The 17,428-nt window shown below is 47.0% G+C and overlaps 1 protein-coding gene and 1 long non-coding RNA gene across 2 annotated transcripts in view; one reads left to right on the top strand and one right to left on the bottom strand.

The window, feature by feature from the left end:
• LOC310689592 overlaps window positions 1–17,428 on the bottom strand; it is an 82,684-nt gene that overhangs the window by 19,913 nt on the left and 45,343 nt on the right. The gene's annotated exons all lie outside the window — the stretch shown is intronic.
• On the top strand, window positions 3,581–13,679 carry LOC310689351 (zinc finger protein 653-like). Its single transcript, XM_083466967.1, has 2 exons — window positions 3,581–3,853; window positions 9,734–13,679. Exon 2 carries the CDS (start codon window positions 9,774–9,776, stop codon window positions 11,604–11,606), a length of 1,833 nt encoding a protein of 610 aa, XP_083323093.1. The 5' UTR covers window positions 3,581–3,853; window positions 9,734–9,773; the 3' UTR covers window positions 11,607–13,679.

Below are 17,428 nucleotides of genomic sequence, written 5' to 3'. Positions count from 1 at the left end.
TTATGCAGGCAGCAGCCTACATACGTGTATTCTACTCATGCTCAATGCCAATTCATGTTTTGAACTAGGAAACGGTGGAAAAAATTGGCATGAAACAGCAGGAGAGGCAGGGAAACCCAGTTTACACGTCCCCACTGTCTTGTTCCCTTCCTTGGATTTTTTCTTTCTTGGGGTGGGGAGAAACTAAAGAATAAACTCTTTAAAAAAAATGGAATAACATTTCTGCAAAAGCCATAAGTATTATTGTTAAGCATTGTTGGTAAAGATATCCCCAAAAATGTAAGAGAAATATTTTTATACGCTACGGCAGCGGCCCGAACACTAGTAGCAAAGAACTGGAAAGCGGAAAATGTTCTGACTATAATGTTGTTATGTACTGAGTTGAATAGGATCCAAACTGCAGCAGTCTGATTGGTCCTAGAACAATAGGATCCAAAATGCAGCAGTCTGATTGGTCCTAGAACAATAGGATTCAGAATGCAGCAGTCTGATTGGTCCTAGAACAATGCGGCAGTATGATTGGTCGGCAGGAGCCACCCAATCCAGCTCCAGATAGAAGTGAATCCACAACCTGATTGGCCTACAGGATAATTCCGGAATTAGCCAATCACGTGCAGCCCATTGTGTAAATAATGTATATAAAGCAAATACTTTGAGGGGACTTCCATTCCCTCCTCACCACCATGAGCTGAATAAAGAGCATGAAATCCACTCTCGACTCTGAGTATATTTCAAATGTGTTTAGGAAAAATCTGGGTGCGAGGCTGCTCAGTCACCCAGCTCGTCGGGCAGAGCCCGCGGGTCCCTGTGGAATAAAGGAAGGAGTCCAGCCAACCGGAGCAAATAGCTGTAGACCAAAGTTTATTGCGCAACAGGTTCAAAGAGGAATTTTGAACCCCGAGGATGGGGTGACAAGGACTTTTTAAACTTTCCCACCACATCCCAGAATACAGTTCGAAGGGGAGGGGTTAACCTTGGCAAACATGTCCAGACAAGTCCTTGGTACAAGATTTCATGGAACTTTGAAGTGTCAGGCATAGCTCTAACGGCTTTAGCCCAAACGTAGCAGAGTTTTCCTGCACAGCGAAGAAGCTAGTCGAGGTGGAAATGACTAGTCAGCTAGACTCAGAATAACTATTTACAGGATTTATTAAAAGGGAAAAATAAAACCAGCAGAGTTTCTGCATACAAAACAAAGCAAAATAAATCCTTTCTTTCTCTCTCTCTCTCTCTCATAACCATACACAGCACTTCTACTCCTACTCCTAACACACCTAACACCAAACTGTGCTAGCATTTCTAGATAACAGAGTTGAGTGCTGGTCGTTAACCAATCAGAGTAAGTAGTTTCTAGGTCAAGCAGACCTTGGCTTTCTGCCAAGAGTAAATTGACACTGCCTTGAGTTAATTGTGTGAAGCCAGAATCTGTAAGTTCCCATGAGAATCAATTAACAGAAACTGAACAAGATTAGCATAAGCAGACATGGCAGGGCAAGACTCAGGTATAAGATGAGCATAGACAAATATGTCTTAAGTACCCACCACCCAAAAGTACAATAGAATTTCCTTTGCATGTCTGGAGCCTGAGGCGAGTCAGGTGATGAGATAAAAAAATTCCTTCCAGTAGCACCTTAAAGACCAACTAAGTTAGTTCTTGGTATGAGCTTTTGTGTGCATGCACACTTCTTCAGATACACTGAAACAGAAGTTGCCAGATCCTTCTATATAGTGAGAAGGTGGGGAGGGGTATTACTCAGAAGGGTGGTGGGAATGGGAGATTGGCAGATAGCTGAGATGAGCCTGTTGACGACTCTTAACGACTGCAATAGGTCTACAGGAAAAGGCAAGGGGTGAGAAGGTGAGAAATGGCTTAGTCATGTATAATGGGATAAGAATCCAATGTCTTTGTTCAGCCCAGGTCTCTCCATGGTTTTAAGTTTGGTAATGAGTTGTAATTCAGCAGCTTCTCTTTCCAGTCTATTTCTGAAATTCCTTTGTAGTAAAACAGCTACTTTGAGATCTTGTATAGAATGTCCTGGGAGATTGAAGTGTTCTCCTACTGGTTTCTCTGTTTTGATGAGATTTGGCTTCCTTTGGCTAACAATGAGCCCAGCAATTTCCACTTCTGAGAACTTCCTGGAGTCCTTTTGCAAGGGGAAAATAGCTTTGGAATGGGGGGAACTGGGAAAGGAGATGATTTTATATTATTTTTAAAGCTAGGTGACTTCCCTGAGCTGTCAAGTTGGAAGGATATATCCAGGCATAATATTTGTAATATTTAACTTTCAAGATGTGCCCCTCCCTGTAATTTCCATAACAAATGGATTGGCAGAATAAGTTACAAGAATATGTGGAAATGGTGCAATTGACCAACAGCCTAAGAGGCAGTTCGAGACAAGAATTTGCACAAAAATGGGATAAATATAAGAGAGATGTACAAAAATATACCAGTGGTCTTTCGTCTATGGCAGCTTTTGATTGACCTTGGATAAAGAAATATATGAGAAATAAGAGCAACAGTACAAATTGCTGCAAGAATGTATTAGAGAATATATAAAGAATAGAATAATAACGGTAGGTACATTTGCTATTAGAATAAAATCCCTGTGCTTGATGCTCAGGGATGTTTAATTTGTGAACTTATCGTAGGTCTGACACACAAACACATCTGCAAAATCTGGAATTCTAAAGCAGGTTATGGAAGTCATGACAGTTAAATTATGGGCTGTAAAATTATATCTACCTGCTTCTCTGCAGCCATCAGCAAAAGTACTCAGAATGTAACTTGACTGATGTCCTTGGAGATAAATAACAAAAATGGATTTGGTCTTTTAAACCTATTTTCAAAGAAACCGCAACTCATCCAGGAAATATATCATGTGCTTCTTTTAGCAAGGAAATGGGATTATTCAGGGGAGTGTTTGCTTTCGCATGCTGAGCAAACTTTAACAAAGATTTTAGTCACAGATACAGTCTTACAATTTGCAAAGATACATCTTTATCTGTAGCCATTGTCTTTATCTACAATGTGGCAAGGAGAGATTGTGAAATTCCTGAGATTTGCGTGGGAAAAGAGATTTCCCTTCCCAGAAATGTAGGAGTTAAATAAACTCCTGTTGCTGCACGAACTCTTTTATTTTCTGGTTATTTTAGTGTGGGGGGGCAAGTTGGGACGTTTCCCTTTCTAAACCGGCCTTTTTGCCCATTTACGACTGCACCCTGGAATAACAACCTATCCAGTTTGCAGAGCTAGACGTTTCAGCCAGATCGCCTAGGGAACACAATAGGGGGCACTGCTGAGCCTTCAAGGATTTTCTTGACCCAATCAGCTCAGAGAAAAGGGGTCTTTTTCCTTTCCCTCCCCCCGGCAGTGCTTGGCTTGGAGGTACGGTCAAACGGGGAGCGTTTATTTACATGCACCCCTCATGTGCATGTAGGCAGGGGTGCAATTCTCACAACACCCTGAAGGGGGGGAGGAAATTGCACACTCCAAAATAAAAATAAAATAAAATTGCAATATTTGTGGTGTTTTTTTTGCAGATGCAAATCAGGGCGGGCAGAGGCTGCAGTCTGCAGGTCGACTTTTTCCTGGAGTTATCCTAGAGGCGTGGGAAAAGTGAGGGGAGGGAGGCTACCTGGACTTGGCTGGCTGGGGAGAAACGGTTGCTGGGCAGGAAAGGAGGAACCAAAGAGCTGCGGAACGGAAGGTGCTTGCTGCTTGCAAGCCGCGGGCACAGACGAGCCAGCTGCACCAGCTGTGGTTGCACTTTCTGCTGGGGAAGAGGAGAAATGGAGTCCCTGCATGTTCTGGAGCTGTATAGTGGCATTGGAGGGATGCACCAGGCGTTGAAAGGTATCTTGGACCTTGCCCTCCCTTTGGGTTCATGCATGCAAGCTGCAGCAGTATCCCTGCCTCCAGAGCATCCTTTGCAAGGCTTGGCTTCCGGGCTGGGGAGGAGGAAGATGCTCAGATCAGGAATAGGAAAAACAAGATTTTCTCCTCTCCAAGCCAGGGCTTTTGGAGACAGTTTTCAGGGGCCTTCAGAGTATTGCTGTGGTTCGGATACCCCCCCCCTCTCTGTCCAGCTTCTAGCTTCAGTTGCAAACTCCAGAGTTGCCGCAACACTTGTTTTATCCCTACTGCAAGGCTTCCAAAAAATTTTGAATTTTATTGTTATTCATGTTTTTATAGTGTGTTTTATGCTGCTTTTATAATTAAGGGTTTTAAATTTGTGGTTAGCTGCCCTGAGCCTGGTTTTTGAACCAGGAAGGGCGGGGTATAAATAAAAATATATTATTATTATTATTATTACCCCCCTCCCCTTGCTCTTCTGCTATTAACAGGAGGTCCAAGATGGAGAAAATACGCAGGAAGCGGTCCTCACACGCACGCACGCCCTGCAAGCGTGGGAAATCCCCCCTCAATTTGTTTTCTGGACGTTGCTAAAAGAGTTTTGTATTAGATTCTCGTTTAAGCCTGGTCACCGTAAATGGCAGAGATTTGCAACACAGGCGAGCGAGTGGAGAAAGGATGGAGTTGAATCGATGCTCCTCTGCCTGGCCCCAGGAAGCTAGTATTTTGTTGTAGGTTAAGTAGATTTTGTGCACCCAAGATAAGTCTGGAAATTTATCTTGGCACTTACTATAGTCATTCTTCAAACATAGGAAACTTTCGACCGTGGGTTGGACAGCGAGTCCATTGAGGCATGTATAGCTGGTTTCCATATGCTACAGCTGCTCTTAAATCCCTACCATATTTATAGCACTTTTGTGTCTATAATGTGTTGGGCTTAAGAGTCTAGATGTGTCAGTCGTGCTCTTGGAACTCCTTTTGAAATCCAAAGGTAAAGGTAAAGGGTAAAGGGACCCCTGACCATTAGGTCCAGTTGTGGCCGACTCTGGGGTTGCGGCACTCATCTCGCTTTATTGGCCAAGGGAGCCGGCATCCAGCTTCCGGGTCATGTGGCCAGCATGACTAAGCCGCTTCTGGCGAACCAGAGCAGCACACGGAAACGCCATTTACCTTCCCGCCAGAGTGGTACCTATTTATCTACTTGCACTTTGATGTGCTTTCGAACTGCTAGGTTGGCAGGAGCAGGGACCGAGCAACGGGAGCTCACCCCATGGCGGGGATTCGAACTGCCGACCTTCTGATTGGCAAGTCCTAGGCTCTGTGGTTTAACCCACAGCGCCACCCGTGTCCCTTTTGAAATCCAAGCTACACATTAAACAATCCGAGCACTGATTTGACCATGAATGTATCGCCATAGGAAAAAAAAATTCTAACAAAACAATACCAAATGTACAGAGGCCCAAATCGGACAACTGCCCGAGTGTTAGAAGGAAGAACTGCTTCCCTGATTCAAGGCCCTTTCCACCCGGCCTAGGGGGTGGGGCCCACACTTACCCTGAACAGGAGCTACAAGGCTCCAGAGAGGCAGCAACAATAAAAAAAGCTTTTAAATGTTTTAAAATAGTTTTTAATCTGTGGCGTTTCAAATGTTGGGTTTTTTGTTTGTTTGTTTTTTGCTATGTTGGGGTGGGATAATTGTTTAGGTGGGCTGGGGATTAGTTTAATTTTAGTTTAAAGGTAAAGGGATCCCTGACCATTAGGTCCAGTCGTGGACGACTCTGGGGCTGCGGCGCTCATCTCGCTCTATTGGCCGAGGGAGCCGGCATACAGCTTCCGGGTCATGTGGCCAGCATGACTAACCCGCTTCTGGTGAACCAGAGCAGCACACAGAAACGCCGTTTACCTTCCCGCTGGAGTGGTACCTATTTATCTACTTGCACTTTGACGTGCTGTCGAACTGCTAGGTTGGCAGGAGCAGAGACCGAGCAACGGGAGCTCACCCCATCGCAGGGATTCGAACCGCCAACCTTCTGATCGGTGGTTTAACCCACAGTGCCACCCGCGTCCCTGATTTTAGTATAAATGTAGGTTTTGGGGTTTATTTTAAACATTTCTACTGTTTTATTGATTTATTGTATAGTTTGCATTCTGTTCTTAAGGGGCAAGGGTCAGGGCTGCCTGGGAGTGCCACATAACCCCATATATCCTAGAAGACGAGTCGAAACAATGGGACACCTGGATAGAGACACAGTTGAAAATACCCCTGCCAAACAAACCATGCTTAAAGCAGGGAAGAAGTAGGTAAACTGCCCCCAATCCCATCCCCACTAATACCCCTGGAGGCAGTTGGAGGATGGATGGCAGCTAACGGAATGAGGATGAATCCTGACAAGACAGAAGTACTGTTTTTGGGGGACAGGGGGCGGGTGGGTGTGGAGGACTCCCTGGTCCTGAATGGGGTGACTGTGCCCCTGAAATACCAGGTGCGCAGCCTGGGAGTCATTTTGGACTCGTAGCTGTCCATGGAGGCGCAGGTCAGTTCTGTGTCCAGGGCAGCTGTCTACCAGCTCCATCTGGTGCACAGGATGAGACCCTCCCTGCCTTGAGACTGTCTTGCCAGAGTGGTGCATGCTCTGGTTATCTCCCGCTTGGACTACTGCAACGCGCTCTACGTGGGGCTACCTTTGAAGGTGACCCGGAAACTACAACTAATCCAGAATGCGGCAGCTAGACTGGTGACTGGGAGCAGCCACTGAAACCATATAACACTGGTCTTGAAAGACCGACATTGGCTCCCAGTACGTTTCTGAGCACAATTCAAAGTGTTGGTGCTGACCTTTAAAGCCCTAAACGGCCTCGGTCCAGTATACCTGAAGGAGCGTCTCCACTCCCATCGTTCTACCTGCAAACTGAGATCCAGTTCCGAGGGCCTTCTGGCGGTTCCCTCGCTGCAAGAAGCAAAGCTACAGGGAACCAGACAGAGGGCCTTCTCGGTGGTGGCGCCCACCCTGTGGAATGCCCTCTCATCAGATGTTAAGGAAATAAACAACTACCTGACTTTTAGAAGACATCTGAAGGCAGCCCTGTTTAGGGAAGTTTTTAATGTTTGATGTTTCATTGTGCTTTTAATGTTATGTTGAAAGCTGCCTGGAGTGGCTGGGGAAACCCAGCCAGATAGGCAGGGTAGAAATAAAAAAATATTATTATTATTATTATTAATCTGTGGCATTTAAAATGTTGTTTTTCTGTTTTGTTTTGCCTCTGTTGGGACAGGGGATTAGTTTAATTTTAGTATAATTGTAAATTATTATTATTATTAGTTTCTACTGTTCCATTCGTTTGTTGTGTGGTTTGTATTCTGTTCTTAAGGGGAGAGGGTCAGGGCTGCCTGGGAGTGGGCCCCAGCTAACAGAATGGCTGGGGCAAGTTCCACAAGGGGGATGCACTGGGACACCCGATCTCCGTGATCATGGGCAAAAGGAGCAGTCCTGCTAAGACCAGACCACATCATTACCGAGGAGACAGGTTTAGTCGTTGTTTGAAGACTATCCCTGCCTCTGGGTCTGGTCTTGACTGGAGGGATACCCGAATCGACAAGGGAGACCCACATGACCTGAAGGTGTTGCTGTGCAATGCCAGGTCAATGATTCACAAGGCAGCGGTCATCCACGACTTGATCGTGAGTGGAGGACTTGACCTGGCATGTGTGACAGAGAAACACATGGAAAGACTCTACCACCTTCTGGCATGTGTTTAAGTGTGGGGCCAAAAACGACAGCAAGCACAGTCATACCTCTTGTTACAGTTACAGATAGGTAGCCGTGTTGGTCTGCCATAGTCAAAATAAAAAAATTCCTTCCAGTAGCACCTTAAAGACCAACTAAGTTAGTTCTTGGTATGAGCTTTCGTGTGCATGCACACTTCTTCAGATACACTGAAACAGAAGTTGCCAGATCCTTCTATATAGTGAGAAGGTGGGGAGGGGTATTACTCAGAAGGGTGGTGGGAATGGGAGATTGGCAGATAGCTGAGATGAGCCTGTTGACGACTCTTAACGACTGCAATACCTCTTGTTATGTTTGCTTCAGGTTAAATCTATTTAGGTTGCGTCCCACAGTGACCCGGAAGTACAGGAAAGGGTTACTTCTGGGTTTCGCTGTTCGCGCATGTGCAGACGCGGCGAATCGCAACCCACGCAGACGCGGGTTGTGTTCTGCTCATGTTGTGAATGGGGCTCCGGAACGGATCCTGTTCGCAACCAGAGGTATGGAATACAGTGGTATCTCGGCTTAAAACTTAATTCGTTCTGGAGGTTCGTTCTTAACCTGAAACTGTTCTTAACCTAAAGCACCACTTTAGCTAATGGGGCCTCCTGCTGCCACCGCGCCACCGGAGCACGATTTCTGTTCTCATCCTGAAGCTAAGTTCTTAGCCTGAGGTACTGTTTCTGGGTTAGTAGAGTCCGTAACCTGCAGTGTCTGTAACCCAAGGTACCACTGTACTTTATCTCTCCAAACTCCTGCGTAGCATATTTTAGTACCGTCTTTGTGTCAGGACTAACTTATCAAGCACCATCTAAGACTTAACACCAAAATTTCCCAGTGTGGCTCCCAGTCTCCTCCTAAGAAATCTGATGTATCATCTCTAAATTAAAACCAGGCAGAGCTCGCGGGTGTGACAACGTTCTCCCCAAATTGCTGAAAGCAAACATTAGGTTGGTGGGTTCCTATACTTGCATCTTTATTCACATGTACTGACCACATCTGACATATACTTTAGGACTGGGGTATAATCCCAATTCACAAAAAAAGTGAAATACCAGACCCAGCAAACTATAGACCAATCAGTCTCCTGAGTGTAACCAGCAAATTAAATGCCTGTAGGAGAAACAATTAGACAGGACAGAGCAAGAAAACATCCTCAAAGATGAGCAAGCCAGTTTCAGAGTGGGGCGATCCACAGTTGATCGAGGACCAATGCTTCAGTTTATTGCTGAAAAGTCAGCAACTAAAGAAGGCTTGCATGCTGCATTTATTGACTTTAAATCAGCCTTCGATTCAATTCTCAGAAGCAGGTTATAGGGAGAGTTTGAGGCTACTAACATTGATAAGACTCCGCTCACACTCTTATGAAAACACACATTTGAAAATCAGATGCAATTATGCTGGTTGGTTAACAAGTCTCCACCCCCATTGTTCTACCTGGACGCTGAGGTCCAGCTCCGAGGGCCTTCCGGCGGTTCCCTCACTGCAAGAAGCAAAGCTACAGGGAACCAGGCAGAGGGCCTTCTTGGTGGTGGCGCCCGCCCTGTGCAACACCCTCCCATCAGATGTCAAAGAGTTAAACAACTACCAGACTTTTAGAAGACATCTGAAGGCAGCTCTGTTTAGAGAAGCTTTTAATGTTTGATGTATTACTGTATTTTAATATTTTGTTGGAACCTGCCCAGAGTGGCTGGGGAAGCCCAGCCAGATGGGCGGGGTATAAATAATAAATTATTATTATTATTATTATTATTATTATTATTATTATTATTATTATTATTACCCACCTGTAATGGAGTAAGACAGTGGTGTGTCCAGACCACCACTTTCTCCAATATTTATATCAATTCCCTTTTCAGTTCTTTTCCTTCATTTCTTTCTCCACTCCCTTTTTCCACTTCTCTTGTCTAGATTTTTGGTTTGGTTAAAAAAAAGGGGAGAAGATATGTTTTCTATTTTTCTCTATAAACCTTAATAATTTTTTTTAAAATGAAATTTGAACCTGTGAAGGTTTAGAAAAGAAGTGGCTTGTTTTCTAGCAAGTTAATTTTAATTCTGACACATCCCAAGAAATTGCAACCATCTGCTCAAGTCAAGTTTCCCATTCTCTCTACAGAAGTGCAACTGCACTAGGACAACTTAGCTACCGGCCAGGGATGAGCGACTCTGAGCACGGCCCGGCCACGGGCGACGAGGACGGCGGGGAACCCGAGGAGGAAGAGGAAGAGGAAGAGGAGGAAGCCGCTGCCGGAGATGGAGACCCGGCGCAGGGGAGCCGGAAAGCCCGGGGTGGCCGTAAGGCCCGGGGTAGGCCGCGGCTAACGGAGTCCGACCGAGCCCAGCGCCGCCTCGAGTCCCGGAAGAAATATGACATGCGGCGCGTCTACCTGGGCGAGTCCCACGGCCCCTGGTCGAACCTGAGGCAACGCAGTGGCTGGAGCGACGCCAAGCTGGCCGCGTACTTGCTGGGACTGGAGCGGGAACAGCGGGCCGGGCGCCGAGGGAAACTCTGGGAGCAGCTGCCGTACGAGCCGCAAAGGAAGAAGAGAAGGCGGCGGAACGTGAACTGCCTGAAGAACGTCGTCATCTGGTACGAAGACCACAAAAACCGCTGCCCCTACGAGCCCCACCTCTCTGAGCTGGACCCCACCTTTGAGATGTACACGACGGCCGTGTGGCAGTGCGAAGCGGGCCACCGCTATTTCCAGGACTTGCACTCGCCTCTCAAGCCGCTCAGCGACTCCGAGAACGAGGGCGGCCATGCCGGAAGCTGCGGGAATTCCGACGAGAGCTCTAGTTCGGAGGCCGAAGAGCGGTCAGAGGGCCAGATGCAGCGGCAGCCGACAGAAAATAAGGAGGGCGAGAGTGCAAGTGGGCTCATCACTCGGGATGGCATCCACATTCCGTTTGAGCACCATATTGAGAACCTGGCGTCAGAGCAGGGGCCTGGCGTGTGCCCACCCCTCAGCGGCACACAGACCATGGAAACTGTGGTGTGCGTTCCGGTGCCGGTGCAGATGAGTTCAGGCCACGGCACTCTCTTTGACAACGTGACGCCAGAGACGCTTAGTGAGGTGGTGGCCAGCTGCCCCGTTCAAGGTGTGGCGCAGGGCTCACAGGTGATCATCATCGCCGGGCCTGGCTATGATGCCCTCACGGCTGAGGGCATCCAGCTGAACGTCACCAGCACGGGCGCAGAGGAGCTGCCCTGCGCCATGATTGAGGGTGTGGCGGCGGCCTATGCCCAGACGGAGCCTGGGACCGGACAGCCCAGTAGCATGGAGAGTGTGGAGTACATCGAAACCAAACGAGAAAACGAGGAGCTTTTTGAGCTCAAAAAAGAGGAGCCACAGCCCTCGGCGGAAATAAGGACGCCCTGTGACCCAGAGCCAGAGCCTGAGAGTGTGGGGCTGGAAGCAGAGGAGGAGACCGAGGGCATCAACATGTCCTCCATCATCTACGAGATTCCAAAGGAGCCCGAGAAGAGGCGGAGGAGCAAAAGGGGCCGGGTGATGGACGCCGACGGCATGCTGGAGATGTTCCACTGCCCCTATGAAGGGTGCACCCAGGTCTACGTAGCACTTAGCAGTTTCCAGAACCACGTTAACCTCGTCCACCGGAAGGGGAAGACGAAGGTGTGTCCCCACCCAGGTTGTGGCAAGAAGTTCTATCTCTCCAACCACCTCCGGAGACACATGATCATCCACTCCGGAGTCCGCGAATTCACCTGCGAGACCTGCGGGAAATCCTTCAAGCGCAAGAACCACCTGGAAGTCCACCGCCGGACACACACAGGGGAGACGCCTCTCCAGTGCGAGATCTGCGGTTACCAGTGCCGGCAGCGAGCGTCTCTCAACTGGCACATGAAGAAACACACCTCGGAGGCCCAGTACAACTTCACCTGCGAGCACTGCGGAAAGCGCTTTGAGAAAGTGGACAGCGTCAAGTTCCACAAGCTAAAGAGCCACCCGGATCACAAAGTTGCCTGATCCAGACCTTATTTATTTATTATTGCCCCATTATAGGTTCCCAGCCAACGGAGGGCACTTCTTTGCACATTCACAGCTGGAGATGTGATGTGTGTTACCCATAATCCAGGGGTAGGCAAACTAAGGCCCGGGGGCCGGATGCGGCCCAATCGCCATCTCAATCCGGCCCGCGGACGGTCCAGGAATCAGCGTGTTTTTACATGTGCTTTTATTTAAAATGCATCTCTGGGTTATTTGTGGGGCCTGCCTGGTGTTTTTACATGAGTAGAATGTGTGCTTTGATTTCAAATGCATCTCTGGGTTATTTGTGGGGCATAGAAATTTGTTCCTTTATTTTTTATTTTTGCAAAGTATAGTCCGGCCCACCACATGGTCTGAGGGACCGTGGACCGGCCCACGGCTGAAAAAGCTTGCTGACCCCTGAGTGTGGCGTGCACCAGCTTTTTTTAAGAGCAGATGGTGACCGACTTCAAGTTTTAGTTCTGTTGTGCAGGTGTTCTCAGGTATCGGGGTGGAGCGGTGGGGAATTGTTCAAAACAGCATCAGATCTGGAGATTGTGCTGCTACAGCTCTCCACAAGAGGGGAAATGATGTTGTATTAATAGACAAGAAGAATCTTAGCCAATTAAACTACCAGTACAGTGGTACCTTGGGTTACATATGCTTCAGGTTACATATGCTTCAAGTTACAGACTCCGCTAACCCAGAAATAGTACCTCGGGTTAAGAACTTTGCTTCAGGATGAGAACAGAAATCGTGTGGCTGCAGCGGGAGGCCCCATTAGCTAAAGTGGTGTCTCAGGTTAAAAACAGTTTCAGGTTAAGAACGGACCTCCGGAACGAATTAAGTACGTAACCAGAGGTACCACTGTACTTTGTTTGCTGCTAAACAGCACCTTTGCTTGTCTGGCAATTTGATGCTTGGATCTGAGGTAGGAGGGTCCAATTCGCCTACCACTACAGTGGTACCTTGGGTTACAGACGCAGGTTACAGACTCTGCTAACCCAGAAATAGTACCTCGGGTTAAGAACTTTGCTTCAGGATGAGAAGAGAAATTGTGCTCCGGCGGCACGTTGGCAGCATGAGGCCCCATTAGCTAAAGTAGTGCTTCAGGTTAAGAACAGTTTCAAGTTAAGAACAGAACGAATTAAGTTCTTAACCCGAGGTACCACTGTACTTACAGAGAGGCTGACTTCAGTGGGAAAACTATATCGGATTCACATGACGGGTTTGTATCTATTGACTACAATACAAGATGACTCTTTGGCTGAGGGGGTGGGGGAGTGCAAATATAGCCTTGGAGTGACCTCTGTACAAAAGTAGGCAATGTTACAAAGCTAGAAGAAACTCAAGAGTGATAACGAACAGTACGAGAAAATAATAATTATTGGGAACCTCGATCGGGGGGGAGCGGGAAGTTACCACTGAAATTATGACGTGATGAAATTAATGTATCTTTTGAAAGCTCTGTACCTTTTTGATTTTGCACCTATGATTTGTACTTACCATAAAAATAAAGCATTAAAAAAGAGACTACAATACAAAATGACTCTTTGGCTGGAAAACGAAGAACTGCAAATACTAACTGGTTGCTTTTAACAATTTAAACATATTGGTTTGCAATTACATGGCTATCTGGAACAGAACCCTTAATCATCTAAACAACTAGAGGCGTCCCACAATACAGGGACACAGCACACACCTGGGTTGAAGGGAGACTTTATTGATTATTTTGAGTTGACTGATTTAACTGAAATAACCTCCCACAGAAACAGGTTTGGTTTCAAGGGGGTAGGGCTGGGTGCTGGGAATTAAAAACTCCAGCAGTTATTGTTTATGGTGTTCTGAGTGAGGCTCCTGTACTTTTACAGCTTATTGGAATAGCATGGAAATAAAGTTTACTTGAAGTTTTCAATGGCTGCAGATTTAAAAAGCCAGGACTTTACTATTTCCCAGTGTGACCACTTCACAGCTGTCCATGGAGGCGCAGGTCAATTCTGTGTCCAGGGCGGTTGTCTACCAGCTCCATCTGGTACACAGGATGAGACCCTTCTTGCCCGCTGTCTGTCTCGCCAGAGTGGTGCATGCTCTGGTTATCTCTCGCTTGGACTACTGCAATGCGCTCTATGTGGGGCTACCTTTGAAGGTGACCAGGAAACTGCAATTAATCCAGAATGCGGCAGCTAGACTGGTGACTGGGAGCGGCCGCCGAGACCACATTGAAAGACCTACATTGGCTCCCAGTACGTTTCCGAGCACAATTCAAAGTGTTGGTGCTGACCTTGAAAGCCCTAAATGGCCTCAGTTCAGTATATCTGAAGAAGCGTCTCCACCCCCATCGTTCTGCCCGTACATTCAGGTCCAGCTCCGAGGGCCTTCTGGCAGTTCCTTCCCTGTGAGAAGCAAGGTTACAGGGAACAAGGTATAGGGCCTTCTCGGTAGTGGCACCTGCCCTGTGGAACGCCCTCCCTTCAGATGTCAAGGAAATAAACAACTCCCTGACTTTTAGAAGACATCTGAAGGCAGCCCTGTTTAGGGAAGCTTTTAACATTTGAAGAATTATTGTATTTTTATATTTTGCTGGAAGCCACCCAGAGTGGCTGGGGAAACCTAATCAGATGGGTGGGGTATAAATAAATTATTATTTCCTCCCCCCCTTCCCCCCCTTATGTTTTTACTGTGATTTTATTGGTGTTAGCTGCCCTTAGCCCGGCTCTGGCTGGGGAGGGCAGGGTATAAATAAAAATTATTATTATTATTATTAGAACAGCTGACTAGCAGTTTTATTTAAGCAACAGGAATAAGCACAACTGAGTTTATGGAGGACATAATTGTTAACTAAATGATTAAAAAACACCACCACCAGTGGTGTTCTTCTTAAACCGACTCCCCTGACTGTTCCCTGCTTGAATTCTAGCGAGCGGCATCCCTGCTAAAATCGTGGCCGCCGTTGATGTGAACACAGTGGCCAATGAGGTTTACATTCACAACTTCCCCGCCACCCCACTGTGGCCTAAGACGATCGAGGTGAGTAGTCGGGACGATGCAAAAATAATTCCCTTGCCAATTTGGAGTTCTGATCTCAGTCCAGGTTGAACTGACAGGTCAGGGTGAGTAAGAAAGCAAACTGGGTGTTTCCACCAAAGCCACAGGGACCCAGGTTGCTGGTAACTTTGAGGCTGGATTACTGCAAAGCTGTCTTATGTGGGGCTGCCCTTGAACCCAGATCAGACATTGCAGTTGGTACATTATGTTGTAGATCGGGTTCTCTCAGGGCCGGATTTAGGTTTGATGTGGCCCTCAGCTCCTGAAGGTAATGGGGCCCTTTCTATGGCCAGCTGTCCTTTGTCAACAACAAATTGTTGCCGTTTTTTGTGTTGAATATATGCTAATTTATGGACCCAATAGGTATCTCAAGCCATTTGCACATGCAGAGTGTAGGCACCCTATATATAGAAAGGAGCAAACCAGGGATATTTTAGGGAGCAGGCTAGCAGGTGGGGCCCCTGACTTACATCATAGGAGCCTACACAACACAAATAGTAAAATAATAATAATAATAAAATAATTTTATTTATATCCTGCCCTCCCCAGCCGAAGCCAGGCTCAGAGCAAACAAAACACTGTTGCTGTATGTAGGTTTTATTATTATTTTTTATCTTATATTTTGGAAATGTACATCCAGTTCCCCCCTTTTATTTTTTTGGGGTGCCCCCAAGACAGTGGGGCCCTAAGCTATAGCTTGTTCAGCCTATCTATAAATCCAGCACTGGGCGGCCTCCTGTGAACACAGATGACTCGCCCTTAAAGAACTGTGTTCACCGCTGGTTCAGTCCCCCTATGGGACAGCTTAGCTGCATATTCCTGCATTTTCAGTAGGTTGGACTGGATGATCTCCAGGGTCCCTTCCAAGTCTACAATTCTATTGACTCTATGAGACAGATTGACAGATCTGTCAAATATAATTGACAGATTGAGGTTGAATCCTGACAAGACAGAAGTAGTTTTGGGGGGACAGGGGGCGGGCAGGTGTGGAGGATTCCCTGGTCCTGAATGGGGCAACTGTGCCCCTGAAGGACCAGGTGTGCAGCCTGGGAGTCATTCTGGACTCACAGCTGTCCATGGAGGCACAGGTCAATTCTGTATCCAGGGCAGCTGTCTACCAACTCCACCTGGTACGCAGGATGAGACCCTATCTGCCTGCGTACTGTCTCGCCAGAGTGGTGCATGCTCTGGTTATCTCCCGCTTGGATTACTGCAATGTGCTCTACGTGGGGCTACCTTTGAAGGTGACCCGGAAACTACAGCTAATCCAGAATGCGGCAGCTAGACTGGTGACTGGGGGCGGCCACCGAGACCACATAACACCGGTCTTGAAAGACCTACATTGGCTCCCAGTACGTTTCCGAGCACAATTCAAAGTGTTGGTGTTGACCTTTAAAGCCCTAAACGGCCTCGGTCCAGTATACCTGAAGGAGCGTCTCCACCCCCATCGTTCTGCCCGGACACTGGGGTCCAGCGCCGAGGGCCTTCTGGCGGTTCCCTCCCTGCGAGAAGCCAAGTTACAGGGAACCAGGCAGAGGGCCTTCTCGGTAGTGGCGCCTTCCCTGTGGAACACCCTCCCACCAGATGTCAAAGAGAACAACTACCAGGCTTTTAGAAGACATCTGAAGGCAGCCCTGTTTCGGGAAGCTTTTAATGTTTGATGTATTATAGTATTTTAATATTCTTTTGGAAGCCGCCCAGAGTGGCTGGGGGGGCCCAGCCAGATGGGCGGGGTATAAATAATAAATTATTATTATTATTATGCCTGCCTAGCACCTTTGTTTGAGCATCGACAACTCTCTTAAAAATGCAGTTTGCTTCTTGAAGCCGTTTAAATTTTGACAAAGTTTTGAAAGGTTTCTAATCTATTTTTATTTTTTATTTTTGTAAGCTTCCACTATTCATCTCGTTGGAATAGCTTTGGAGCTTTTCCTGCTGTTCTCTTAAAGGGATTAGCTAATAAAATTCTGGGCTATGCACAGTCCTCATGGCTCTTTGACGTGACTTAACCGCAACTGCGAAGAACATCGTCTGTGTATCAGAGAATGGCTATCCTTATGACAAAACACATGGATTTAGCAGCGTTACTTTTATAAGCTAAAGCGGCAACATGCAAAATGGAATGTGAACACATCCTATTTTAACACAGAAGGAAAGAATGAAAGCCCTTTGTGGCTTAGGGCCTTGTATTTATGGGACTGCCTCTCCTGGTCTGCCCCGCAGGGGACCTTAAGGTCCATGAATAATCATAGTTTAGAGGTCCCTGGCCCTAAGGAAGTCAGATTATCCTCCACCAGGGCCAGGGCCTTCTCAGTGATGGCTCCGACTTGGTGGAATGCTCTGTCCCAGGAGACCAGGGCCCTGTAGGATTTCACTTCCTTCCACAGGGCCTGTAAGACAGAGCTATTCTGCCTGGCTTTCAATTTGAACTTAGCCTGATCTCTTATTCCCCTTCCTTGCCTCCCTCTCCCCTTTTATGAAGATCACCCGCTCTGGGATCCCACAGCTAATTCTCCCCTGGTCTCCTCGCTGGCCCAGATAGGACTAATTTAGCCAGCTAGCCCTGGGGATCATCTAATGTTTATTGGATGGATTTCCCCCCCTAAATTGATTTTTGAATTCTGAATTTATTGTTATTCACGTTTTATGCTGTATTTTATGCTGTTTTTTGTTGCATCAATTGTTTTAAATTTGCTGTTAGCTACCCTGAGCCCAGTTTTCTGAACCGGGAAGGGCGGGGTATAAATAAAAATTTATTATTATTATTATCTTATTCA

The sequence above is a fragment of the Podarcis liolepis genome (genome assembly GCF_965112155.1).
Source record: "Podarcis liolepis genome assembly, chromosome: 12".
Taxonomy (NCBI): domain Eukaryota; kingdom Metazoa; phylum Chordata; class Lepidosauria; order Squamata; family Lacertidae; genus Podarcis; species Podarcis liolepis.
The sequence above is the reverse complement of the archived record's forward strand: the minus strand, read 5'-3'. Positions and strand labels throughout refer to the sequence as shown.

Coding starts and splice junctions, on each gene's coding strand:
- LOC310689351 (XM_083466967.1), top strand. CDS start 9,774: ATGAGCGACTCTGAGCACGGCCCGGCCACGGGCGACGAGGACGGCGGG.